This window comes from Gobius niger, assembly GCF_951799975.1.
Source record: "Gobius niger genome assembly, chromosome: 3".
Lineage (NCBI taxonomy): Eukaryota > Metazoa > Chordata > Actinopteri > Gobiiformes > Gobiidae > Gobius > Gobius niger.
In genome coordinates this window covers 21,871,736-21,895,950 of record NC_136854.1, presented here as the reverse complement: position 1 = coordinate 21,895,950, position 24,215 = coordinate 21,871,736, and the positions used below count along the sequence as shown (strand labels likewise).

The 24,215-nt window shown below is 39.0% G+C and overlaps 7 protein-coding genes across 9 annotated transcripts in view; 3 read left to right on the top strand and 4 right to left on the bottom strand.

Annotated features, from left to right (window-relative positions):
* klhl5 (kelch-like family member 5) overlaps nucleotides 1-11,054 on the top strand; it is a 42,523-nt gene extending 31,469 nt beyond the window's left edge. The window contains exon 10 of the mRNA XM_079554181.1: nucleotides 11,043-11,054. The gene's annotated coding sequence lies outside the window, so the exon portion shown is untranslated. The remainder of the gene's footprint in view (nucleotides 1-11,042) is intronic.
* On the bottom strand, nucleotides 1,475-5,048 carry rpl9 (ribosomal protein L9). Its single transcript, XM_079554190.1, has 7 exons — nucleotides 4,990-5,048; nucleotides 4,418-4,464; nucleotides 4,232-4,347; nucleotides 4,033-4,128; nucleotides 3,766-3,898; nucleotides 1,766-1,846; nucleotides 1,475-1,686 (listed from the first exon to the last, which is right to left on the bottom strand). Exons 2-7 carry the CDS (start codon nucleotides 4,461-4,463, stop codon nucleotides 1,580-1,582), a joined length of 579 nt encoding a protein of 192 aa, XP_079410316.1. The 5' UTR covers nucleotide 4,464; nucleotides 4,990-5,048; the 3' UTR covers nucleotides 1,475-1,579.
* On the top strand, nucleotides 5,227-8,256 carry lias (lipoic acid synthetase). The gene is made up of 11 exons (XM_079554189.1): nucleotides 5,227-5,392; nucleotides 5,581-5,756; nucleotides 5,909-6,002; nucleotides 6,090-6,170; nucleotides 6,258-6,414; nucleotides 6,494-6,551; nucleotides 6,644-6,772; nucleotides 6,853-6,998; nucleotides 7,080-7,150; nucleotides 7,233-7,344; nucleotides 7,481-8,256. The coding sequence occupies exons 1-11, from the start codon at nucleotides 5,312-5,314 to the stop codon at nucleotides 7,534-7,536; spliced, it is 1,161 nt and encodes a 386-aa protein (XP_079410315.1). The 5' UTR covers nucleotides 5,227-5,311; the 3' UTR covers nucleotides 7,537-8,256.
* ugdh (UDP-glucose 6-dehydrogenase) lies at nucleotides 8,282-13,209 on the bottom strand. Its single transcript, XM_079554188.1, has 12 exons — nucleotides 12,983-13,209; nucleotides 11,520-11,681; nucleotides 10,679-10,780; nucleotides 10,397-10,597; nucleotides 10,126-10,323; nucleotides 9,504-9,651; nucleotides 9,338-9,432; nucleotides 9,130-9,260; nucleotides 8,901-9,040; nucleotides 8,739-8,830; nucleotides 8,539-8,649; nucleotides 8,282-8,468 (listed from the first exon to the last, which is right to left on the bottom strand). The coding sequence occupies exons 2-12, from the start codon at nucleotides 11,679-11,681 to the stop codon at nucleotides 8,358-8,360; spliced, it is 1,491 nt and encodes a 496-aa protein (XP_079410314.1). The 5' UTR covers nucleotides 12,983-13,209; the 3' UTR covers nucleotides 8,282-8,357.
* Nucleotides 13,210-13,341: 132 nt separating this feature from the next.
* On the bottom strand, nucleotides 13,342-17,549 carry map9 (microtubule-associated protein 9). 2 transcript variants are annotated; one of them, XM_079554185.1, is made up of 13 exons: nucleotides 17,316-17,549; nucleotides 17,098-17,191; nucleotides 16,580-17,017; nucleotides 16,040-16,194; nucleotides 15,858-15,966; nucleotides 15,715-15,779; nucleotides 15,565-15,638; nucleotides 15,331-15,490; nucleotides 15,079-15,165; nucleotides 14,843-15,004; nucleotides 14,541-14,686; nucleotides 14,318-14,453; nucleotides 13,342-13,576 (listed from the first exon to the last, which is right to left on the bottom strand). In XM_079554185.1, the coding sequence occupies exons 1-13, from the start codon at nucleotides 17,385-17,387 to the stop codon at nucleotides 13,457-13,459; spliced, it is 1,818 nt and encodes a 605-aa protein (XP_079410311.1). In that variant the 5' UTR covers nucleotides 17,388-17,549; the 3' UTR covers nucleotides 13,342-13,456. The 2 variants fall into 2 exon arrangements, with proteins under 2 accessions (XP_079410311.1, XP_079410312.1); XM_079554186.1 differs by having other exon boundaries at nucleotides 15,715-15,776.
* Nucleotides 17,550-18,046: 497 nt separating this feature from the next.
* smim14 (small integral membrane protein 14) lies at nucleotides 18,047-21,134 on the bottom strand. 2 transcript variants are annotated; one of them, XM_079553109.1, is made up of 5 exons: nucleotides 20,679-21,134; nucleotides 19,228-19,314; nucleotides 18,682-18,730; nucleotides 18,439-18,593; nucleotides 18,047-18,321 (listed from the first exon to the last, which is right to left on the bottom strand). In XM_079553109.1, the coding sequence occupies exons 2-5, from the start codon at nucleotides 19,300-19,302 to the stop codon at nucleotides 18,283-18,285; spliced, it is 318 nt and encodes a 105-aa protein (XP_079409235.1). In that variant the 5' UTR covers nucleotides 19,303-19,314; nucleotides 20,679-21,134; the 3' UTR covers nucleotides 18,047-18,282. The 2 variants fall into 2 exon arrangements, with proteins under 2 accessions (XP_079409235.1, XP_079409236.1); XM_079553110.1 differs by lacking the exon at nucleotides 20,679-21,134 and adding an exon at nucleotides 19,674-19,954.
* ube2kb (ubiquitin-conjugating enzyme E2Kb) lies at nucleotides 20,455-22,947 on the top strand. The gene is made up of 7 exons (XM_079553108.1): nucleotides 20,455-20,577; nucleotides 21,324-21,417; nucleotides 21,511-21,569; nucleotides 21,649-21,731; nucleotides 21,835-21,934; nucleotides 22,018-22,146; nucleotides 22,235-22,947. The coding sequence occupies exons 1-7, from the start codon at nucleotides 20,515-20,517 to the stop codon at nucleotides 22,307-22,309; spliced, it is 603 nt and encodes a 200-aa protein (XP_079409234.1). The 5' UTR covers nucleotides 20,455-20,514; the 3' UTR covers nucleotides 22,310-22,947.
* Nucleotides 22,948-24,215: the final 1,268 nt, after the last annotated feature.

Genomic DNA, 24,215 nt, shown 5'->3' with positions numbered 1-24,215 from the left:
TCAGAAAACATTAAACAAAGTGTGTCCTCTTACGTTGAAGCCAAACACTCAACATTGTATTGTACAGTGCAAATATTCATAGTGTAAAGGCTTCTTTCTGTAGGACAAACTCCTTATCAAAAATTTAAAAAGTTGATTCGATTCTGTCACAATCCCGACTAATCAGTTTTATATAATTGTACATATCATAGATCTGTTCCTTGTCGAAGCCCAGTCGAAGAGGGTTGAGGTGCTTGACTAGGGCAGTGACCATGTAGTGTTGAGTGGCTACAAGGTCCATAACCAGTCGTACATAACCAGTCCAAAGTTGTGATGTGAGCAGGGGTTGGCAAAACATTTTACAATGTCGAATGTTTATAGCGGGGGGTACACAGATGTGAGACGTCACTTAACAATGGGGTGGCAAGACCTTTAGTAGATCCGCCCCTGGATGTGAGCAGTTCTCCTTGAATGGTCTACACCAGGGGTGTCAAACTCAAATACACAGTGGGCCAAAATGTAAAACCTGAACAAAGTCGCGGGCCACCACTGAACAAATGAACCTTTTAATATGGACCCAAACAAGATTTGCTTTAACATTGAATATGGAACAAGCAACACTTATTACTATACAATGTATAACTTAATAGTCCAGATATGCAAAATCTGAAAAAAATGTATAATACCGGTGGGCCAGCTCGAGTAGTCATAATTACATTGCGGGCCAGAGTTTGACACCTATGGTCTACACTGTTTAAAATAACACAGTATATGCAAGTATATGATTTGAAGTTATTCAGTGGGTAATGAACTTGGTCCCGTACCCATGCCCTGAAGAGGCCCTTGTTTATGTGCGCAGGTTTTGATAGTCAACCATATGGCTTCAGGGAGAACAAGGTTGAGGCAGGAGTTCCAACCACATTGCCACCCATTGTTTCCATAGACCTAGTCTGAGATGGCACAGCTCAAGGGGTAATCCATTAATAAACTTCTAGTCTCAGTACACTACACACGATTTATCGGGCCAATACAGTATTGGAAAATTAGCAAAAAATAAATGAGAACATAAAACCCAATTGATATCGATGTGGTTCTGTCAATTGTCTTACCATATTTTACATTTAATCTTATTTTTATCTAGATTGTGTGGTTTAATGTTGTACGTCAGCGCCGACAAGTTCTCAAAGCATGGCAATAAAAACTTCTGAAACTGAACTAATGAACTTTAACTTCCAAGTTAAACAAAGTCACAAATGCAACCACTGATTATACTGAAAACCAGTTCTCGTATCAGATCCACCTTGAGGGTCAAAGTAATGCTCAGGACTGGTGCTAATACGGTTTATTTTTAACTTCATTATATAGATGTCACAAAATGTATTTAAAAAAAATTCTGCCGCCCAAAGGGTTCTCTCTTCCCCCCCTATAAAAAAAAAAGTTAATCTTGTTATACAAAAGATGCTTAACCAACTGTGTAAATAATTACTCACTGGAGTAATGGAAAAGTTGTTTTTATTGAGCATTAACAGGTATATAACCACTGGTCAAGGTCTTGCTGACAAATCACTGAAGGAAACATCCAAATATTTTGCCCAATTTTTTATTGTTCTGGTTCCACTACTGTTCCCTTCTCAGAAACATAAATGCCGTCCAAGAATTTTCTGATATCCTTATTCTTTACTGTGGTGGCTTGCTGGATCAGAGCAGCTGAAAGGAAAAACATGGGTAAACATTAAAAATGTACATCACAGTGGAAGTGAAACATGGAAGGAAAATAAGAACATACCTGAATTTGATACCAACTCGATGTCATTACCCTCCAGCACCAGCTCATCCTTCTGGGCAGCAGACACTGCACACATCACACCTGCGGGAGACAAAAACGTTCCTGTAATGTTCATGCTTTTAGACAAACTGGTATGTGTGCAACTGATAGAACTCAGGGCTTTGCTTGACACAACTTTTAATGTCAAATATCCAAATTACTGCATTTTTTATTTACCCAATCTGAAAAATCATTCAGAATCCTTATCCAATACGTTTTACTGATAACAGCAGTAAATTAAACAAATCAATGGCTCAGTTGATCGCTTCTGAAGTATGTGGCAAAGTCAGGGTTGACAAAAGGTGTTTATAAGGTCATCAGTCATCCTACTATGGTTAGATTTTTTTGGGGGGGCAACAGCAAAAGTGAGTGGCTTCAGATCTGCCCAAACCGCTTTGGCACTTTGTGGCACTTTTATGTCAAGTCCATATTTTTTAGGGGTTTGTAAACAATCATTTGTGAAACTGTTGCAGTTGTTGCTGCCTCTGCACACCTTTGAAAGTCTTGTACATGATACCTATATTTACTATTTGCACATTATCCTGATAGAGTGAACATTTTCCTGACCATTTGCACCTCCTTAGTGTAATAGAGCTGATCTTTATTTCTCCATTGTGAGCAATAAAGTCCCATCTTAAAACAATGACATTGCAGGGCCAGTGTTGTGTACGTTGTCCATAACCTACTAAACTTATGGCATTTACTGCATAATTCTTTGCTCCACCACAAGACACTACTGAGTTATGCGACATTTCCAGTGTACCATCAAGTTTTTGTATTATTTCACCTTGCCAACGCTCAACCGTTCGACAGCAGCCAGACGGCTGTTGCCAAAGATTGACACCAACAAAATACCCCATCATAGCAGGACAATATTCTGTCTCCCTTTGTTGTGTGTCCTTGAGTTTCTTCAGTCTATAAACATTTACAGAGCGGAGATTCGACACAAGCATGAGCCCTTCTGTGCATGCGCAATATGCTCACACAGGCTTGAAAAGTGCAATACGTGTCATTATTACAAATGTTAGTGGCTGAAGTGTGCAGAGGCCTTTTCTAAAATTACGCTTCACTTTTGACCTGGACGAGAAGCGCGAGTCGAGTATGCAACCAATCACAGCGCTCCTCAATCGAATGGTAAAACATTTCTCACGGTTTGCAAGAACTTGCTACACCCCTTGACAGGGTTGGTGTGAAGCATTATTGCGTTTTGTTAATTTTCACATCAAGTAAGCGATGGTTAAATATCATAATACTTTGTTCATTACTGCAGTTTGGGTCTCAGCTCTTCCCATCCCAAACCCCACGGGCTGAGGTACCGTGGCAGGAGCCATTTGGATAAATTCAGATACATTTTGGACAGTGGAATAGAGCTTAATTTTGGAAAATATAAAATCTATTTTGAAATTAGATTGCAAATAGATCCATTATTTATGTTTTAAATCAAGATTAAATTTTAGTTTAATTCATGGTTTATATTAAACATGTTACAAAGCATTATTTGAGAATTAGAAAATTTGGTTGGGGTAATTGAGCAAAACAAAATAAAACCAATGTGATTTTCAGTTAATTGGGAGTTTAAGATGAGTATTAAAACCATTCAAATTGCAGTTAAATGCACAACATTAACAGTCTCTAGAGAAACTAACAAGATGAAGCCAAACGTTTCCCTTGGTGACTGACAAATGTGATGACTGGACTGGTAATGTCCACGGACACGTGTCGCACCAGCTTTAACAGTCACTATTGTAAACCTGTGTCGGCCACAACACAGGGATTTTAAAAACATTACCATGAACTCCACAAAGTCAAATAAAACAAAAGGTTATTACATTTACAGCATTGTTTTGTGAATAAAAAGCCTATTTTAAAAGGGTTATTGTAAGTCTGATTACATTAAAATGAGTGCTGCACTCATCTACATAAACTGAACTGGTAAAGTGGGTACCAAGTTTTCAACTCACCGCCCCTCATTCGGACTCTGCGGATGTACTTCTCTCCCAGGAAGTTTCTGATCTCCACCATTGTTCCATTCTCCTGAATGACAACGTTGATGGGGAAATGGGCATACACGGAGCGCATTTTATAGCGAAAACCCTAGAGAAATGCATTATAAAAAACGAATAGCATGAATCACTAGCATATTGACCAAACAATTTAATTCATTCTTTGTTAACCAAGAGCATGATTTGATTTCATATTGTAACTTTAAAGTAAAATCAAAGTCTTACCAAAGTGACTCCCTTGATCATGTTCTGCACGTGACTGCAGATTGTGCGGACTGTGGCCAGCTCTTTTCTGTTGCCCCACCATTTATCCACACGTAACTGAAAGCATGAAAAATGTTAAATCTTCCAATAATCCTTCAGAATCCCAAATTCACCTCATATGTTCTAAATTCCTAATGAATGAAAGTACAATTGTATTTACCTTCTTGTGTTTCTTGCCCAGAAGGCAGAGCTCCAGGTTTATGTGGTTGAACTCCCTGACAAGTTTTCCACGGGGCCCTTTGACAGTCACTGTCCGCCCCTTCAACTTAATATCAACTGCAACACAAAAATACAGTCAGAAATAAAATCAATCATTCCGACATAGATTTGAACAACTCTGTCTTACCCCCATCAGGGATGTCCACAACCTGACTGCTGAGAATGGTCTTCATTCTACACAAGAACGAAAAAAAGACATTATTGACACGGTCTGCGACGTATGATTAAGATTTTAACTTATGTGCACCTCTCAGGAATACACAGCTACTTTTTTAGCACTTGACCTGCGCAGCACTTAGGCTAGCTGGGCATCCAAACATAGCGTTGGCTCTGATCAATTCATAGTTTGTATAAAGATTAAAGTACGGTTAGTGGCAGTGGCTTAGACCTAGTGCTCTCAAAATCTATTTCATACTAATAAAGAAATGTGACAGAAAGCAGTGTTTAAATCTCGAAAGGGAGTGACAATCAATGGGTTGCTTAGCATTGCACGTAGCTGTAATACAGGCCTCGAGCCGAACGCACGGAAATAAGCCTCATCATATTAATAAAATACAATAACTATTGACACAATACATGGCTTGTTAAGATCACCATTTCTTACAGTGTATAAATATAACAAAACCAATACGTTATTCGTGGTAATGTGACAGATGAACATAGATTAAGTTAAGGGACGACGGTTCCAGATTTCCTCACCTCGCCGGTAGTAGAGGAAAGGAAGAAGGAGGGACGTCACGACGCAAATGTAGTTTACGTACGTGTCGTCATCAGGCACTGTAATCAACAACAAAACTTGATCGATATTTTTTCATTTTGAACATATATATTTTCCTCTCAGTTCAAACAAGCTTATTAAACAACATAGCCGTGCTGAAAACACGATTACACTATCTTTGAAATTAGGTCGGACAAAATTAACCCATGAAGTGTTATTTTGCGGATGCTCTGTGAACGCTACACAAGGCCAAAGCAGTAGAGGGCAGAGGGTTGTTATTCAATGACAGACATTTAGCTAGCCATGGCGTTGTTTGTACAAAGCTGTTGTGTCACACGTTTTTCTTCCAGCCTGTTACTACGGAGTTCAAGAGGCTGCCCTGGGGTAAGTTAAGCTGTTTCTCTCTGTGTGAAAGGCTATGTTTCTGTAACGGGTACTTTTTAGGGGGACACTTTTTAGCTCGTGTCAGCGTCACGGGACGAGCCTAGTTTTACCATAAATGACTCCAAAATATCGTGAATTGTTTGTTTCGTGTCTGTGCGATGTATTATGCGTATCACTCCTGCGTGTAGGTTTACAGGAGTAACTTGTCAACCGTGGCGAAGTCCTCTCCCCATCGCCCTGACAGAAAGAAGGAGATCCTTGATGACAATGGGCCCGATCTTCAGGACTTCATTTCTGGAGAGTTGTCTGAGAAAAGCAAATGGGTCGAGTATAGAGGCAATCTGAAGCGACAGAAAGGAGAGAGGTATAAAACTAAAGCAATGACAAGTTTCAGAGTTCATTATGTCACATCAGCATAGTTCAAAGGTCACATTATGGGGAAGAAGTGCTTGCTGTGCATCTGGAAGAATATTGGCTGCCGACTTGTTTTTTTTAATCCGTGCTATTTTGTGACAGACTACGACTTCCCCCATGGCTTAAGACCGAGATACCCATTGGAAAGAACTATAACAAACTCAAAAACACATTGCGAGACCTCAACCTACACACAGTAAGTTGAATATTAGGATCTATACGTGAGATTGCGGTGCTGACCTGCCCTTCTTTCATCACCCTTTCATTGTTTTTTGTCTTGCAGGTATGTGAAGAGGCCAGGTGTCCTAACATAGGTGAATGCTGGGGAGGAGGAGAATATTCTACAGCTACAGCAACAATCATGGTGATATTGCTTATTATACTAACATAAACACACAGTGATAACGTGTCATCGATGTTAAAGTAATCCTAATGTTTTGGTAATGTTTAGCTGATGGGGGACACGTGCACTCGGGGCTGCAGGTTCTGCTCTGTGAAGACGGCTCGTCAACCCCCTCCTCTTGATAAAAATGAACCCTACAATACTGCCAAAGCAATTGTTGCTTGGGGTCTCGACTATGTTGTTCTAACATCAGTGGACAGAGATGGTAATGAATTAAAATGTGCCTGTTATAGTGAGTAAACCTGCTACTGTAATCATTAATTTGCAATGAATGTTTTTGGAAGATCTTGCAGATGGAGGGGCGCAACATTTTGCCCAAACTGTTACCCACTTAAAGGAAAGGTATATGTTTTAGCACCCAAACTAGTTGATACAGTGTTGTGTTATTTGTTTGTACACATAATGTACATGTTCTTCTTATTGTGTGCATTTAGGGGTCCTAAAATCTTAGTGGAATGTCTCACACCTGATTTTCGTGGTGACCTGTCAGCAGTAGAGATAATTGCCTTGTCAGGACTGGATGTATATGCTCACAACGTTGAAACTGTTCGTGAGCTACAAAGGTATTTTACAGAACAGTTAAGATTTTGCAGAAGTACATGAAGTGGGCATCATTTCAGTGTTCCTCTGCTCTCTTTTCCAGGTTTGTTCGTGACCCCAGGGCAAACTTTGACCAGTCTTTGAGTGTGTTGCGACATGCTAAAAAAGTGAAACCCACTGTTCTCACTAAAACGTCAATCATGTTGGGATTAGGGGAGACCGATGACCAGATACAGAATACGCTGACAGGTTAGTGTCTAAGCAACTTCTAGAAAACGTGTGAAATAAAATGCAGCAACGATGACAGAAAAATCTGTTCCATTTTTTCAGAGCTGCGTGAGGCTGATGTTGACTGTTTAACACTGGGGCAGTACATGCAACCAACTAAACGCCACCTTAAGGTAGAAATGTCAAACAGAATATTTCAAGTATGCCTTGATTTACATGCCTGGAAAGAGTCAACAGTGAATGTCCGTGTTTAAGGTGGAGGAATATGTCACCCCAGAAAAGTTTGCTCATTGGGAGAAAGTTGGGAATGACATGGGCTTTGTGTACACGGCCAGTGGACCACTAGTGCGATCCTCCTACAAAGCAGGTATGACTAGACTAGAGACATGGTCGTAATGAATATTTCTATCACTTGCGTTTAGTATGTCTATTACTAGTTTATTGCATGCAAAACTGGAATATTTATTTATTTATTATTAATATTTCTCAATGTGTATTTACAGGCGAATTCTTTCTGAAAAACCTACTGGATAAAAGAAAGTCTGAAGTAACAGAATGAACACAATAATACTTGGGTTTTCTATTTTTGTAGCAACTCACCGTATTATCATTCCTGTTTATGGCAACACAAAGCAAAACTTAAATAAGTACACAGTATAAAAGTTATGAGATGGAGTCACAGGAAGCTTAAGAGTCCAAGATTACATCCAGGGACTCAGACAGAAGTTAGGGGCGCGTGGAGAGAAGATATCCCATGATTTGTAACCCACAGCTGCTGCTGGGATGTCCTAATCTATGATTATCTTACACACACCCTCCCCTCAGGTGCAGCCCTTCTACACTTTAACAACAGAGTTGTATTCTTGTAATGTCTTCAGAGAGTGAAGGAGGGACAAGTGCAGCATAACCAGAATCAAGCATGTGCGCCTTTCTTAGTCTCATACTGAAGGTCAATAAACTTCACCTGACTCCACACTAGCATAGCACTACACACTTTTCTTGTAGTTCGAGCACAAACGAAAAACAAACAGCTCTATACATATATTTTATTTCATTGGTTCATAAAAATCAGCAATATAGTAGACAAGAATCTACAAAAATATTGTGTATATATTTAAAAAAATAGTTGTAAGCAAAATACATGATTAATAATAAAAAAGAAATGTCATTTATTCGAGTCCATATGTCAATACATAGCCCACTGTATGTCCTCAGCCTCTTCAGTCAGGAATGTTTATCATAATTGGACACTTTTGAATCAAACCTGCGTTTATTTCTCTAATTTATGTAGCCAACTCAGTTTAGTGTCTTAATGACTAGGAATAACTGAAGGATGATCAGCAATAAATGGGTGAGAGAGGAATGTGTATCCATAGAAATTCAGACTTTGGTTTTTTTAGGAGGTGGTTCAATGGGGGCAATGCGAGGACACACGGCCGCTGGGGTGTAGGGGATTCTTGAAGCTGCAACTTTCTTGCCAATAGTCTCAATCTGCAAATAAAAATATATATTATGATAAAACCTATAAAAAAAACTATTATTTATTGCTTATTGCACTCACCTGGAAACCAATATTCTGGAGCAAAGGATGGAGGTGATCCAACACTCTTCGTCCATCAAAGAGAAAGGCAGGCTTCAACATCTTCTTGTGGATTTTTTCATAGTCAAGTTCCTGAAAAACAAAGAGGAAGCATATTAACTCTTTTTAATTTAAATATTCTGCTACATTTACTACTAAGGAGTTGAATAAAGAAAGTTTACTTTAAACATGTCCCATTCAGTACATATGACCAAGGCATGAGCACTTTGGCAGGCTTCATAGGGATCATTGGTGACGGTCACCAACTGGGACACTAGATAAACATGAGCAAGAGCAAGTTAGCAAAATTGTTCTCATATTTTCACCTGAAATCTATGGCTTACCTCTTTCTGGATTGTCTTCTGAAATGCTGGGCTGGGAAAGGTCATGGATGATTTGTTCCTTGAGGACTTTGGGGTCATAGATGAACAGCTTGGCCCCTTCATCCATGAGGTACTTTGAAATGTAAATACTGGATGACTCCCTTTGGCACAAACACACACGAGTGGTCTCACAAATATTCATATTTTGTATTTTTAGATTCAAACAATAAATAAATCTGTTTCTACTAACCTTGTATCTCCTGTGTCTTTCTTAAAAGAAAAACCAAGCAGAGCTATTTTCTTATCAGTTACCGTGTTAAAGAGGCAATCAATGATTCTACATGCAAAGCGCCTTCTCTGGTATTCATTCATGTCAATCACCTACAGCACAAACAGTTTAAGTAGTGTGTAGAATGATAAACCAAACGTGTAAACTGTGCATTTGCTGCAATTGTTACCTGTTGCCAGTAGGAGGCGACTTCAGGCAGGTTCAGAGCCTCACACAGGTAAACCAGATTGAGAACATCCTTTTGAAAGCAGCTTCCTCCAAAGCCTGGGAAACAGATGGTTATTTAAAAATGATCTACAATATGAATGTATTAACCAGTTAAACTTGTCTCTTACCGACACTGGCTTTGAGAAATTTGCTTCCTATTCTCTGGTCCATGCCGATCGCCTTAGCAACTTCCTCCACATCTGCTCCAGTGGATTCACAAAGTGCACTGATGCTGTTGATGCTGCTGATTCGTTGGGCCAAAAAGGCATTGGCTGCCTATAAATGTTAGTTTCAAAGTAAGTTTTCATTGTTTTTGTTTTTTTACCTCAATGTGAGGAATAAAAAACATGTGGTTGAAGTCCTTTGAACCAGAGGGCGCTGCTAAAAGCAGACCATTTACTTTTAATGTTCTTTGCACAAGCGCAAGCGAGTCTTGTCAGCACCTCTGTGGAGCATCTTGGATTCATTGAAAAGTTCAATTCATAACTTTGATGTGAAAATAACTATTAGTCAATGTGAGCGTCTCCCATTCTGGCATGGGGACACAAGAGCAGCTGCTTTATATTGACTTTTGCATTAAACTGAAAAATGACAAACAAACTACTCATTTGCCCCTTACATTAATGACAGGATCCAATATCCCACTATATTTCTAAATCACAAACTGCGCATACACAATTGTAGGCTTCCTTTATCTCATCGTAGTATTACAGGCTCATATGTTGCATTCTGAAACACAGAAATACTGACCAGTTTGGACAGCTCGGACGACCATGTGTTTGTGGTGATGATCCGTGCCTTGGGAACCCAGTTTTCATAGACTGCACAGAGTGCCTTGATTGCCTTTTGACCTTCTGGCGTTTCATCCCCACCGATCAGAACACGGTCTGGATCCTTAAGGTCTCGCACAGCAGTTCCTTCTGCAAGAAACTCGGGGTTGGACAGCACCTAAATGGATGGATAAACATGTTTTAACTTTCAAACAGGTCTATGAGTTGTAAACTGATGACAAAATACACACTTGTAGGTTAAGACTTGGCTTGGTATTGGCGTCAAAGATTCGACGAATGCTTTCAGCAGCACGGACTGGCACGGTACTCTTCTCAGTGACAATCTTGTAGCCATTGGACATTTCGACAATTCTTCGAGCACATGCTTCAATATACTTTAGGTCAGCTGCTCGGCCCTTTCCCATCCCATAGGTCTTAGTAGGCGTGTTCACCTGGAAAAAACGACATCTCAATTTAATATTATTTTCCTCAAATTCAGATGTTAAATCTAGATTTCAGATTGTGGGACTCACAGAGATAAAAACAAGGTCAGCATCTCGTATGGCAGAGTCGATGTCCGTCGAGAAAAACAAATTCCTCCCACGACATGATTCAACGACCTCCTTTAGACCAGGCTGAAAAAAAAACGAGTATGAAATGAGACACTCACAGTGTAGTAAAGTAAAATTCATATGACTGGTCTTGTGTGACTCTTCAAAAAGGCCAGAGATGACGTAGAGTTGCAACACACGGCAATCTGGAAATAATTAGGTCCTCCTTGCTTCATAGCTACTTTGAGTAATATTTCCTGCGGAATGAATGAGGCTTAATCCAAATTGCCCATGACAGTGTGGTGTGTGGGTGAGAAATTGGGAGTTGTCCGGTGAGGCTGTTGGCACATATTGACAGCCATGTTTCTGTCTTTGGCAGCTGTGGCTATGTGAGCGTCTTACCACCACAGGGTATGGAGTGAATGAGTCATCTGTAGTTCTTTGAGAAGCATGTCAAGTGTCTAAAGCGTAATATAAATGTAAGCTATTATTGATTATAATTGGTTTCCATGTTCTTCAGCAACTTCCGCAGGTTATACCTAAAAATGTTCAGCATGTTCACCAGAATCCTGCTATTACTTTTGGGGATTATGCAACTAAATAGGGATTTTCACAATGAAAGCTATATAATACAACTTATTGGGGATCTTCAATAGTTTCAAGGACATTCTCAAGGATTTCAGGAGTTCCAAGGTTTCAACAGTTTCAAGGATTTCAGGGGTTTCAAGGATTTCAAGACTTTCAAGGATTTCAGGAGTTTAAAAAAAATCTGTGGCCATTGCAAAAGTTTCTAGTGATTAATATTATTATATGAATACAGTACCTCATAAATGGGAAGGGTGTCTGAATTCCAGGCTTTGATACGAGACTCATTGACATCAACAACAGTCACAGTGATCTCTGGGCACATCTCAGCAATCACACTGCAAGTCGGACCGCCGACATATCCAGCCCCAATGCAGCAGATCCGCTTAATCTTGAACATCTGAAAACAAACAGAAGGTAATTGTGTTTGTCTGTAGCAATCATGCAGTGATCTGAAGCAAATCACCACATTTCTCTTTTACGTCAATATGTTGATTGAAAGCAAATTATTCACAAGTTAGAAACAGTGTTAATTTTGACAACATATTTTATTTTAGTTTTAGTCTTAGTCTTTTGACTAAACTATAATTTGTTTTTAGTCAAGATTTAGTCAAAAAAAAACGTTTCAATTTTAGTCTAGTTTTAGTCGACTAAAATCGCATGTCAATTTAGTCGACTAAAATGAAGACTAATTTAGTCGACTTATAGTTATAATATTCATTATAATCATATTAAATCGTGGTCATCGACTTCACGGAGCTGCTTCCACATGAATAAAGCTCAGAGCTGATCATTAGACAGTGAATTTACATGATATGAGTTTTTTTCAGACGGTCAATAAAAGTTTGGATGATTATAGTCTCTCCTTTTCATTTTTATTTAGTCTTATTTTAGTCGACTAAAATATCTGGACATTTTAGTCATAGTTTTAGTCTCATGAAAAACTTTTAAATTTAGTTTTAGTCCAATTTTAGTCGTCAAATATATCACTTTGACTAAAATTAAGACTAAATATTTTAGTCGACGAAATTAACACTGGTTAGAAACACTGACACAAATATATATTCAATGCTTAAAGGGGCTAGATGCAAGTATGCCATTTTATACTCACTACTGCCACCTCAGGCCATATGTGTAACTGCACCTTCTATATTAAGCTCGTGAATTAACACCTTTTTGAGTGACAGTGCAGGATTTTAGAGGCAGTTGTGGTGAACAGGTCTGAGCTCATTCTACACATTAGGACATGGCTGGAACATTTTTAAACTCCCTATAGTCCCTTTAATAAATGCATAAACGTGTATAATCTAAATATGTTAAATAAATAAATGTGTGAGCAACACGTCGGTCAGTCCTATTGAGAGGAAGTAAAGTGCAGCAGAATGAATGATGGTTAACATTCACAGCAGGAACCAGCAGCACCGTTATATCTCCTGCTCAGGAGGAAGAAAGAGCCATTCATGAAGCTGCCCCCGCTTCATGTAGAGCTGCAGAAATCAAAACGACCTTTTATCCCAGATACCTGTCACCCAGTTTGCGGCGCTGTCAAATGTTTGAACACGGGGTGTGATTGATTGATTGAGATTAAACTAAAGGCTCACATTATTGTGCAATAACGCGAGAACTAATATGATTAACATATCAATCTTACGAGAAGCTGCAAGTTGTTACAAGCTATAACTGAGGTAAACGATACATTACCTTTTGCCAACTCGACAGACCAAAACTTGAGAGGTTTTACAGCTTGTGCTCGTCTGGCGATGTCAAACCCGCAGCTCAACAAAAAAAACAACACCCTGTTTTTCGGCGATGATTAAACGTGAGTCAATTCAGGCGAAGAGAGAGAGAAAAAAGATCAATGTTGCTCAACTCAGGACTGGAGTTTGTTCTGCCTCGGACGTGCAGGGCTTGAGTCTGAAGGAGGAGGAGGTGTTGGTGATGTGACGACTACAAACGATTACAGAAAATTGCCCAGTAACTTCCGCTGTGTGTTTTTCAAAGTAAAGGTCGAAAACACCGCCCACTCCCCCCGTAACAAAACACAAACGCAGTCAGTTTATTTCTTGTGTGACTTTATGTAATAAGATCATTATTCTCAATAAAACATAAATAAACAATAAAAACGATACATCTATAAAAAATATTGTATACCAAAAAAACCAGGATGCAACTAAATTACTTTCCATGTGGGATGGTTTTGTTTGGGGGACTCCAGGGTGGAGGGGGGCCGTCATCAAGTATGCCTTGCAACCACTTTTCTTCTTGGCGTCGTTTCTTTTCTAAAGTCTTCCTTGCCTGTGAATACAATGGACCAAAAGCTAAAGTTCAGGTGATTACGATCCAGGAAAGTGCTTTACAACTCAAAATCTTACATCGTGTTCACATTTCCCCTTTCCCCTAAATTTAATTCAGACCTTTCTCCGTTATGCCTAAAATGTAAAACCGAAGTAGCTAATCTCACTCATTGCTACTGGTCCTGCAGAAAAGTACAACATTTTTGGCATATTATAAAAGGTGAACTTAGTAAAATATTCCCCATTCTTTCTACTAAAGAGTGCAATCCACTGACCATGTTACTTGGTGTAACAGATGTCACTATCACTGGGAAGTATGGGAGGCAACTTCACAGGATGCTTACATTTTGTGCAAGGAAATGTATCCTCCTCAACTGGATTACAGATAAAGCACCCTGCAAAAGTCAATGGCATCGTACCATACTTGAATATGTGTCTTTGGATTATTTAACCAGCAAATTGCACTGTAGAGACGATGTGTTTTACAAAATATGGGACCCTTTTATGTTGTACATCGGCATGGACATATCCTCTATACTTCATAGAGGCATCATGTGAACTCACATGGCGAGCTTTCCACTTGTCTCTGAATGGAGTCGGAATGTTTGGTTTTGTTTAGTTATTTTATATTTTATGTTATTTTTGTTTTGCTTTATGTAAACTAAAATCCCAAAAATGTATTATATAAAAAAATTAAAAAAAAGATCCAGGAAAGTAACAGGAAATCCATAATTTTACTCACCAGCCAGCTCTCATACATGTCCACAGCCATTTTATCCTTCTCTTCCTTTAAATAGTGTCCAGTTTCGGCATTATCTTTGAGTTCTTTGCGTTTGGCAGTGGCTTTTTCATAAAGACCATTTTTCTTTTTCTCATTCCTTAAAGAGAAAAGATGAGATTATTTGATATAGACATATTAGACCATCACTAATGATCTCATTTCAGTATATCACACATTGACTCACCACTCCAAAAACGCTGAATAATTGCTTCGTATTCGTTCTTCCTCCTTTTCTTGCTTTTGTAATTTTTGTTCATTTTGATCCTTTCTTGCTTGTCTGTACTTTTGCTGAAGGAGACGGTCTCGCTCAAGTTTCCATTTCTCAAATACCTAAAATGTATTTAAAAAAATAAAATAAAATCAAAAATCAATCAATCATTTTTTTTAAAGGTGTAAATTGTCCGTCATCCAGGTGGTTATTTCAATCATGGAATTAAAGACAACTGAGCTTTTACTTTTGACATACAGTCAAAAAAACACACACACCTGTTCTGCCTCTTGTCTTTTTTCTTCTCTCTCCTCTTTTGCTCTTTCTGCCTTTCTTGTATTTTCTTGTTGCTCTTTGATTTTAATTTTCACACTTTCCCATTTCTTTTCTTTCCAGGCTTCGTAAGAGGAAATAGCGTCTTCCTTTTTAGCTTCTTGATCCTGTACAAATTGAGTTATTTATCATTATTAATTATCATTACGAATAACATAATCTACTTCTTAAAAACAAATACCCGTTTCTTTTTCTCTTTAGCAATTTCCGCTTCCTTTTTCATTTCCACGTTTTGTTTCAAATTGTCCTTTTTTTTCTTCAGCCATTCCTGTTGGTCATGGAAAACAAAAACATGTGGGTACAAATACACAATAATGCTTGACCAATGACAATAAAAAAAAAAAGGATGTCTTTTCATTGTCTGAGCAGTATTTTCTAACAACAACAACAATGCAGTGTGATGGCAGGATTTTGATCAAATGTGCACAGTGACCTGATAAACCGCAGCTCGTAGAGAATCTGCTTGTGGTTCAGAATCCTGAAGGGAAACAGCACGATCAAGAACTCTGAGGGACCCCAGATACTTAGACTCCACGACCTTTGCACTGCCCCCACGGGCTTTCAAGGAGCGTTTAGGAGGGGAAGCGGGTGTCCTTTCAAAACAGTTTGTTTAAATTATTATGTTGCTCGTATTCGTAACTTAGCTCGTCTTTATAGAAATACTTACGAAGTACCACAAGAGTTGTCAGAGATATGAGAATTAAGACTAGGGGCACAGTCTATCTGATCCACTGAGTCTTGCTGTAAATCATCAACAGATTTTATTTACTGCTCATTCAAAGCATTAAATACATGCATTAGCAGGCAATAGAAATACCAATGTGGCTGGTGGCTGACTTATGCTAAGTTCTTCGAATGATAGCCCATGATCTCGGCTGTCTTCTACAAAAAAAGAGAGAAAAGACATAAGTTCCAGTTAACACGTCGCACAGTAGTGCTACTGAATATTGCATTTGTAACCTTTGCATTCAGAATCCATTGCTGACTTTGTGAGGACTGAGTGTTCACCCATACTCGACAAGGACTGGCTTCTGCTGCTTAAACCTGCATCTTGTGTTCCTTCGGAAAACTGACATAATACATTATTTATGTCAATGTAAACTGTTAATAATGTCTCTTGACAATTCACACGTGAGACTCACATTTGAGCTGTAACTGGAGGTGTTGTACTGATTTGACCGCTCACTGGTAGGAGCAAATGGCTTGTTCTGATCGGGAGATGAGGACAGCTTATCTTGTGGGTGATTAGTCAGTGCCAAAACCCTTTGCCTTGGTTTTGGTGTGGGCAGTATCTTTTCTGTAAGGTCAAACATTCAAACAAGCATTGTCGTAATATTTCTTATGTATATAATAAATCATCATCATTCTTTATTCAGACTCCAGGTCCATAGTATAAAAAAGACATATACATAGACAAGACTCACATAAACAATACATACAAGATTATAAAAGACAGCTATACTAATGTTTCCATAAAGGAGACTGGTACCGTGCAGCACAAGACCTGGGGTTCACCAGAGCCACCACCAAAGAGTTCACAGAGTCATTGAAGCGACAAATGAATTTAAAAGTTCTCATTAGTGCCTGAAAGCTGTTGAAACGAGCCTGGCAGAACAGCAGACTGGCACTACTGGACCTGGGCTTATTTAATAGCATCCTAATATAATAAAGGTATAATGTACCTGTTAACTGCGCAGAGTGAGAAGGAGTGCCACCCATGCTTGGAGTCAGTGAATCTGGAGTGTCCTCACGAGTATCAGATGGTAGGGGTGGAGGTGAAGACTGCAAAGCACCCTCTGAAACTGGTGTCAAAGATCTCTCTTGGACGTTAATTGACTCCTCATCACTTCTTTTGTCAGTGGACCCATTGCTTGGAGTGAACTGCTTTAAGGAAAATGAGCCATGATCATCACTGCCTTCCACAGATTGGCCAAAGGGGTGATCTGTATGGCTGCCCTCCACAGGTGAGCCACTTCCTTTAGTTTTGAGGAAAGAAACTCTTTTGGATTTTCCGGGTTTGTCTTCATCATCCGAAAACTCAAAGTTGACCTTTTTGGCTTTACTTGCCTTGAATGCTTTTACTTTATTTTTTCTGGATTTACGAAGTTCCTTTAAAAAATCTGTAACACATATTACACCATAACGACCTTTTGCCCATAATAATGATAGTAGTAATGATCGGAAGACTGTAAATACTTACTATCTACATCATCATCATCATCATCAAAGTCGTCAGAATATTGATCCATCATTACTTTGCTTGCGCGTGCAGATACAGCAGCCTGGAGTTCATCCTGTAATGAACAATAACTAGAAGTCCATTAGTCCAATTGGACACATAGCAGGTTGGACTTCAAACATCAACTCAGGACACATAAGCAATACCTTCTTATTCTCTTAAAATTAAAATAACAATACCTGAAACGTGGTTCTTTTTGATGTTTTCGGCCTCTTGGTGTATGCAAGTATCCCCAACTCTGGATTTGTCATTGTCGCTAAACTCTTTGTTTAACAAGAGCATAGCAGCTTCTATGCTGGCTGTGACAGCGGAACATTGTTACCTTGAGGTTGTTTGAGGCGAAGATTTAGCTACAAACGCAAATGAAAACTGAAGAACAGTTGTGTAGCCACTTGTTTAACGTAACCCAGGGAAACACGTTTTCTTTGTGTTTTCAAGGTGGTGAAAGAACCAGCTTAAAGGCGCAGTACTGCCACCTTCTGGGAGACATTTCCTTTACATTTTTCTGTTTAACTTGTATTCATTTAACTGTAATTGTGAAGAAAAAGAACAATGTTTATGTTTTTATAATTGCATTTTTATTTTTGGGGCTATTTTCCCAAAAGTGCCACATCGGAGAAAATAAAATGGATATTGCACAAAGAAATTGTATTGTAATAGTATAAGTTCAGAAGATTAAAGTGCTATAGTCGAGAAGTTTTGTGTGTGTATAATGTGTATTTGTGTGTGTATAAATATAGCCCTGTTCAGTAACATTAATGTAACATTAAGTTAAACATTTAAACATGAGTAAGTCATAAAAAATACAACATTCAATCATTCAGGCATTTGCGAAAATTAAGAAAATTAAGAAAATATGTGGCTTTTGAGAGAATACAAGGTTGCCCATGAACACAGATAATGTGTTCATGGGCAACAAAGTCATTCTTTTTAACTCCCAGTAAAAAAAAAAAGGCTTTACAAAATAATAATATATCACACTAAAGATGTGTGCAAATGATCTTCATATTTGCTTCAGTTGGCACGTGTAATCGTGTTGGTCTCCTGATTTGGTCTCAGTAACAATTTTAAAGCAAACTCCACCGGAAATATAAAAGGTTGATTGTTGATAAGAAAAACTTTGAAGTTGTGCAGTCTCTCTGGTTGCTAGTCTACTGGTGGTGCAGGAGGTTCTCGGCTATCGCTCTAAAATGAGAAACAAACAACAAAAGACATGCATTTTCTTTACAATGATGAAGATTAAGAGAACATTGATGATGAAGATAAATATGAAATCAAATTTTTACTGAAGTCTGTACTAACATTGGGAGGTCCAATGGATTTGTCTGCAGGACGAGAACCTCTGAGACTCATTGGTCGTAACAGGAACAGCAGTACAGCCAGTAATAACCAGCCAATGAGAATCATCTGCCAGGTGAGGTCATTCTGGCCATTGTTAAAGCCGCCGGGACCTGGTACTGAGGACAGTCAAACTTGAGTATTTAACATTATATCAATGTAAAGCTACTTCTCAGTGACCCAGTGTAATAGCAACATATAACATACATTCCTGAGGGCACTCCGTGTCTGTGCAGAAGGACTGAGACTGTCTGAGCTGAAAACAATGCAGACAAACAAAAGATAACATTATTTTCTGGTATTGCAAATAATTGTGTCCATATATATAACTTATTTTACTGTTAGTGTGCGCTAAAACAACAGCGACTAGCTATACATTATTAAATATAATATAAGAATAGTTATTTGTTAGGGATTCCATGCTTTTCCAGGCAGAACTAGAACACACTAGTAAGGTCGATGGTCTGCAACAACAGCTTGCCATGCAAGTTTTACTAGCTCTTTAAAAGCTATTTAGGTCATATGTAAAACAGAAGCAAATATGCAACACAGTGAAAATACAGTGTGTGTCAGGTACATTGACCCTTATTTAGTCGGTAAAAGTAAAGTATTAGTCTAGATGCTGGTTTGATTAACTATGAATAAGAGAAACCACTAAGATGTGTTGATTTGCCAAAACTCTGCCCTTCCCTTATTCCCTAAAACTCTCCTGAACACTGTCAAAGCAAAGTTCAGTAGCTCTATTTTTCTCACCAGGTTGAGCAAACGTCTCATCGCATGTTCATGACTGCAGATGCATTCACATGGATCAAATCCACCCTCTGCCATTGTTCTTCTTGGCTGTGTCAGACAAAATATTATTGTAACTAGAGAGCACTTATATAAGGAGGAGCACATACTGTAACAAGACACCAAACTAATTGTTGAGTAAAGAAAAGTGAACTAGGTCGGAAAAAAAGAGGCGGAAGATGTTTTTTTGTTTTGTTTTTTTTTAAGTATAAAGACAAATAACAAGTGTGTCTACAGTAATTGCTAAATATAACCGATATATAAGAGACATGTAGTACAAGTAAAGAGTTGAAATTGCCAATAAACAAAGCACATTAGCACAATTTTCCATCAAGCCCAATGCATTTAGACGGATTATTCCTAATACCCAACAAAGGCAGTTGCTTAAGTCATTTTGCCTCAGACCTTACCTGTAGAGATGGAAAAATCACATGCGCAAGCGGTGTGAACAACTAGCACAATTTTGGAAAGACAATATTTCCAAATGGTCGAAACAAAACCCTCATTAAAATCTATGAGCAGGACAACCTGCCGCAAGAGTTGAAACTTGCCAATACACTTGAACCCACCACTGAATCCGGGAACACCAGGAACCTCCAGCCTCAGCCCTCGTGTCGAGATTGGTTCAGACATTTTAAGGGCAGGTCTTTGAGCCAATTAGAAAGAAGCACGACTAAACTTTCAGGATGGTAAACAAATGCACCTTCTGCATGATCTGCCCAACTATGCACACTCTCCTCAGATAATAGTCAATGTGAAAAAAACAACAGACACACGCGGATTAATTATGCAGCAAAAATGTGTAATGATGCAAATGTTTTCAAATAAAATGACAAATTCCGCATCATTCATCAGGCACAGAAATGTTTTCTTTCTGTGAGTGGATTAAGTGAGTTATAATGATTTTTATAAAGACTCAACGATAGTGCTTGCTGTAGGGGAATCATCGAGTGTCTTTGAGATGATCTGACCCCTGAGCCCGACCAAGTTAATGAAACACCGCAGACTGGTCTCGGGACCTCGCACATTATCACCAGTGTTCGCTCTGAAAGTTCTCGACCCTGCTCCGTTTTGCGGCTATTTGTTTTGAACAGCGCCCTGCTCATTGACAAGCGGAACTAAAGAGAGTTTATCTCTGTGGAGAGTAAAGGGCAGCAGCCTCACACCGGCTGACTGGCTGACTGGCGGCGTGGGGGAGCTCCTGAGAGGCCCGTGTGTACCATCTGCGCTGGGGAAGGAGACGAAAGAGTCATGGCGAACATCGCGGTGCAGAGGATCAAACGGGAGTTTAAGGAGGTCCTAAAGAGCGAAGAGGTGCGCTGTTTTTTTTTAAGTGAATCTAAGCGATTTGTTCTAAAATGTAAAACAACATGTACAGATAAATGACAAAGTAGACCACACAAACCCGTGCTAACCTCAAGTTCCAGCGGCAGGTCGGGCCTTAACCGAACAACTTTAGCCCTAGCCTGATGACTCCACTGTTTAGTCTTAACTCTGTTGTTTAGCGAGGAGGGTGTGTTCAAGAAACATCGGGGATCAGGCTATCGCGCAGTCAGGCCTCTGCTCATGTTTTTGTTTGTGCCCATCACTCTTATGCTTACAAATTACATTTTTAACAGCACATCTTTTATCTTTAATATCTGTATAGATCCCTCAATGTGTGAGACAAAGTGTCATTGGCGGATTGTTTTGCATAACGTTAGGTTACATAGTGAGAGGCGTTACATGACAGATATTAGCTTGTTATACGAATAACTAGTTATATCTGTACTTTATGCCGTGATTTTCTTGTTAATTTTCGGTTTACTTGTTGTGTTTCGTTAGATAAGCCGCGTAAAACCGCTGTCTCGATTTATGGTGTGCAGAAGTCCTTTAATACATTCACGTAGGAAGTCCAAAAGCTTTAACCTGAGAGGCATTTTCCACGAGTGAGCTAACCGCTAGTTTAACGTTAGCTAACTGTTGCTAACGCCCCTCACTAAAAAGAAAATCATTGATTAATCGACCAAACAATCTATTAACAATCCTTTCTACCACTGTGTCCAATCTGTTCACTTTAGACGAGTAAGAATCAGATTAAAGTTGACTTGGTGGATGAGAACTTCACAGAACTCAGAGGGGAGATAGCAGGTCCTCCAGATACACCTTATGAAGGTACACTTTAAGCCTTGCCCTGCAGAAAATGTGCTTTTTGATTTACATTGTTTGTCTAAGACATTAACAGCTCCTGGTACATCTTGGTTTTAGGGGGCAGGTTTCAACTAGAAATAAAAATACCGGAAACCTATCCTTTTAACCCACCAAAGGTATGAAACTTTTGTTAATTTTGAACAGATTTGTCTCTGTTTATTCTGATAATGTATATTAAAAGTTCTGATCCATTAGGTACGCTTCATGACCAACATCTGGCATCCTAATATCAGTTCTGTGACAGGGGCAATATGTTTAGACATTTTAAAAGATCAGTGGTGAGATTAATACTCTTTCTCATTGTTTGTGAGCTTTTACATTTAATGATGAATATTTTGTGAAAGCTCGGTACTGACACTTTATCCCTACTGTCTTTCAAAGGGCAGCTGCCATGACCCTTCGAACTGTGTTGTTGTCACTTCAAGCACTCCTCGCTGCAGCAGAACCAGATGATCCGCAAGATGCTGTAGTGGCAAATCAGGTCTAATACCTTCATCTTTTTGAGTTACACTGCCTTATTTCTTTTTACTTTTTTATCACATTCTCTTCTCTTTAAATCTGTAGTATAAACAGAATCCAGAAATGTTCAAACAGACTGCAAGACTGTGGTCTCATGTCTATGCAGGCGCTCCTGTCTCCAGTCCTGACTATACATTCAAAATAGACAAACTTTGTGCCATGGGTTTTGATAAGGTAATATCACTATTGAAAGCAGTCGTCTCTTTCTGTATACACATTTGTTTTGCTACTATGCCTTGTAACCCCTCTCTCTTTCACGTAGAATGCAGTAATAGCAGCATTGTCGTCAAAATCTTGGGATGTGGAAACGGCAACAGAGCTCCTGATAAGCAACTGAGTCTGGGCCAGGTGTGAGAATCCCAAAAAACCAACAAAATGATAGCAGCTCCCCCAGAGCATCGTTCCACCACTGCCTTTATGACAAAGATATCTCCCCAGTTTGTGAGGAAAGATATGCACATCCACAGCTCTAACCCAGTGTGTTGGATCTAAAAAACTGTACAGTAAAAACAAGATAGATCCGCACAACTGTGATGCTCACAGATTTTTATTGCTCTCACCGGCAGTGACATTTCGGGCCTCAGCCCTTCAAACTCTTAGACTCTGCTGGTGAAAGAATTCAAAAGTGGTGAGCATCACAGTTGTGTGCATCCATCTCCCCATCCATCACAACAACAGCCTGATTATCAATTGATTTGCTACCTCCCATGTAGCTCCACAACTCCTAAAATGCTCTTCAGATTGCCCTCTTGTGTACAGCTACCCTAGTCTTATCAAAATGTGACACATTAAGAACATTCAATCATGTATGTCTTCGATGCCATTGTTTTTATTTGTATCAAGACAGCCGCCTAATGGATTTCTAGTGTTATTGGAAAATTATAATTGGGCCTCACAAGAACTCACATGTGGATCCACATTACCATCTTGTTATACTGCATTGTGACTGGATTTCTTGGGGAACGGTTTCAAGAGGTCGTTAAAGAGGAATTTCAAACACATTTTTTCCGGCCCTTTGAAAAATATCTGAGCTGCACAAATCATTCATTTTTAGAGAACATATTTGTACATATCTGTGTGTATATTTAAAATATATATTGGGGTTATACTTTTCTTACATTACATTGTAAAGCTAATTATTTTAAATATGAGCTAAGCCTTGTTTACATTTATACAAAACACATTTTTTATGCATTTGTGGTTTATGAAAAGCCTTCTGGGTGTCCCCATTTTTATTTATTAAAATTTGGTTTTGCACAGGCAATATTGCAAAGATGTATTGGAAGGGAAAGCCACTGCCAACAATATTCCAATGTGTAAATGTCCTCAAACTCCTGATCTCCAAGACACGCAGATCAGGTTTATGATAAATTAAAAGGAACCAAAGCCGCCTTGTGATGCTCAAAGCTTCTTCATGTGGGACATTAGTCACAGACTGAGGGATTGGATTTGACAATTTTGCAAATCTCTACATCAATAAATTGTTGAGTAGACATCACATCACTGATACACAACACTGGGAAATCTTGAGCTTTCTTAGAAGTTATAGATAATGATACACAAACTTCACGTTGCCAAACAGAAGTCCAGCAAGTCATACAAATCTGGAGCTGTAGTTATAGCACACCTGCAGTTGCATTGTGACATTGGATTCAAGTCGGTACTCACATTGTAACAATTGTATAATGCCTTTTCCAAATAGATCCCCGATAAGACTTTCAAGGAGTTTTTTGTAAAGGGCTTGGAGGCCATTAGTCACCCAACTGAAGTTACAGCCATGTCAAACCAGGGACAAGATGCAGACACCACAACCTTTGCAGGAGTCATTGTTGGTCGCTACGGAGCATCATTGATGGCTGTATCTATGTTTTCTATGAAAAAGGACGAAGGAAATTGCCCCTACTTCCCGGTCTTCCTATGTCCCTACATCTATATTGCACGGCAAAAGCATAAATGGGACTAATGCATCCGTTTCACCATCAGGTTGACACTTTTTGCAGATTTGCTTCTTAGGGAAGCAAGCGTCTGCTGTTTAAAACGCATGATTAATTTATTGTAACTGTCCTGATTTTTGAATAAAAATAAAAACTTGTACCTTTGCGATTCCCTTTGTATTCTAGTTTTTTCCCCCCCCAACAATCTTGGTAAAGCAACCAAAAAAGAAAAAACTGCACATACATTTATAAAGACTTCATTCTCCATCTAGAGAGCTTCCTCATTTTTAGTGACCACATGGGCATAGA

What these genes read in the sequence shown, in the direction of transcription:
- rpl9 (XM_079554190.1), bottom strand. Translation starts at nt 4,463, where the DNA reads ATGAAGACCATTCTCAGCAGTCAGGTTGTGGACATCCCTGATGGGG. An exon ending in TGTGGACATCCCTGATGGGG is followed by an intron (nt 4,348 to 4,417) that starts GTAAGACAGAGT and finishes TTTGTGTTGCAG; the next exon opens with TTGATATTAAGTTGAAGGGG. An exon ending in TGGGCAAGAAACACAAGAAG is followed by an intron (nt 4,129 to 4,231) that starts GTAAATACAATT and finishes TCATGCTTTCAG; the next exon opens with TTACGTGTGGATAAATGGTG.
- lias (XM_079554189.1), top strand. Translation starts at nt 5,312, where the DNA reads ATGGCGTTGTTTGTACAAAGCTGTTGTGTCACACGTTTTTCTTCCAGC. An exon ending in AAGCGACAGAAAGGAGAGAG is followed by an intron (nt 5,757 to 5,908) that starts GTATAAAACTAA and finishes ATTTTGTGACAG; the next exon opens with ACTACGACTTCCCCCATGGC. An exon ending in CAGCTACAGCAACAATCATG is followed by an intron (nt 6,171 to 6,257) that starts GTGATATTGCTT and finishes GGTAATGTTTAG; the next exon opens with CTGATGGGGGACACGTGCAC.
- ugdh (XM_079554188.1), bottom strand. Translation starts at nt 11,681, where the DNA reads ATGTTCAAGATTAAGCGGATCTGCTGCATTGGGGCTGGATATGTCGGC. An exon ending in AGCCAAGTCTTAACCTACAA is followed by an intron (nt 10,324 to 10,396) that starts GTGTGTATTTTG and finishes CCATCCATTTAG; the next exon opens with GTGCTGTCCAACCCCGAGTT. An exon ending in AAAGACACAGGAGATACAAG is followed by an intron (nt 9,041 to 9,129) that starts GTTAGTAGAAAC and finishes TTTGTGCCAAAG; the next exon opens with GGAGTCATCCAGTATTTACA.
- map9 (XM_079554185.1), bottom strand. Translation starts at nt 17,387, where the DNA reads ATGACAAATCCAGAGTTGGGGATACTTGCATACACCAAGAGGCCGAAA. An exon ending in TACGAGCTGCGGTTTATCAG is followed by an intron (nt 15,166 to 15,330) that starts GTCACTGTGCAC and finishes CATGACCAACAG; the next exon opens with GAATGGCTGAAGAAAAAAAA. An exon ending in AAAGACAAGAGGCAGAACAG is followed by an intron (nt 14,687 to 14,842) that starts GTGTGTGTGTTT and finishes AATACATTTTAG; the next exon opens with GTATTTGAGAAATGGAAACT.
- smim14 (XM_079553109.1), bottom strand. Translation starts at nt 19,302, where the DNA reads ATGGCAGAGGGTGGATTTGATCCATGTGAATGCATCTGCAGTCATGAA. An exon ending in TGAGACGTTTGCTCAACCTG is followed by an intron (nt 18,731 to 19,227) that starts GTGAGAAAAATA and finishes CATTGTTTTCAG; the next exon opens with CTCAGACAGTCTCAGTCCTT. An exon ending in CACGGAGTGCCCTCAGGAAT is followed by an intron (nt 18,594 to 18,681) that starts GTATGTTATATG and finishes GACTGTCCTCAG; the next exon opens with TACCAGGTCCCGGCGGCTTT.
- ube2kb (XM_079553108.1), top strand. Translation starts at nt 20,515, where the DNA reads ATGGCGAACATCGCGGTGCAGAGGATCAAACGGGAGTTTAAGGAGGTC. An exon ending in TCCAGATACACCTTATGAAG is followed by an intron (nt 21,418 to 21,510) that starts GTACACTTTAAG and finishes TCTTGGTTTTAG; the next exon opens with GGGGCAGGTTTCAACTAGAA. An exon ending in GTGCCATGGGTTTTGATAAG is followed by an intron (nt 22,147 to 22,234) that starts GTAATATCACTA and finishes TCTTTCACGTAG; the next exon opens with AATGCAGTAATAGCAGCATT.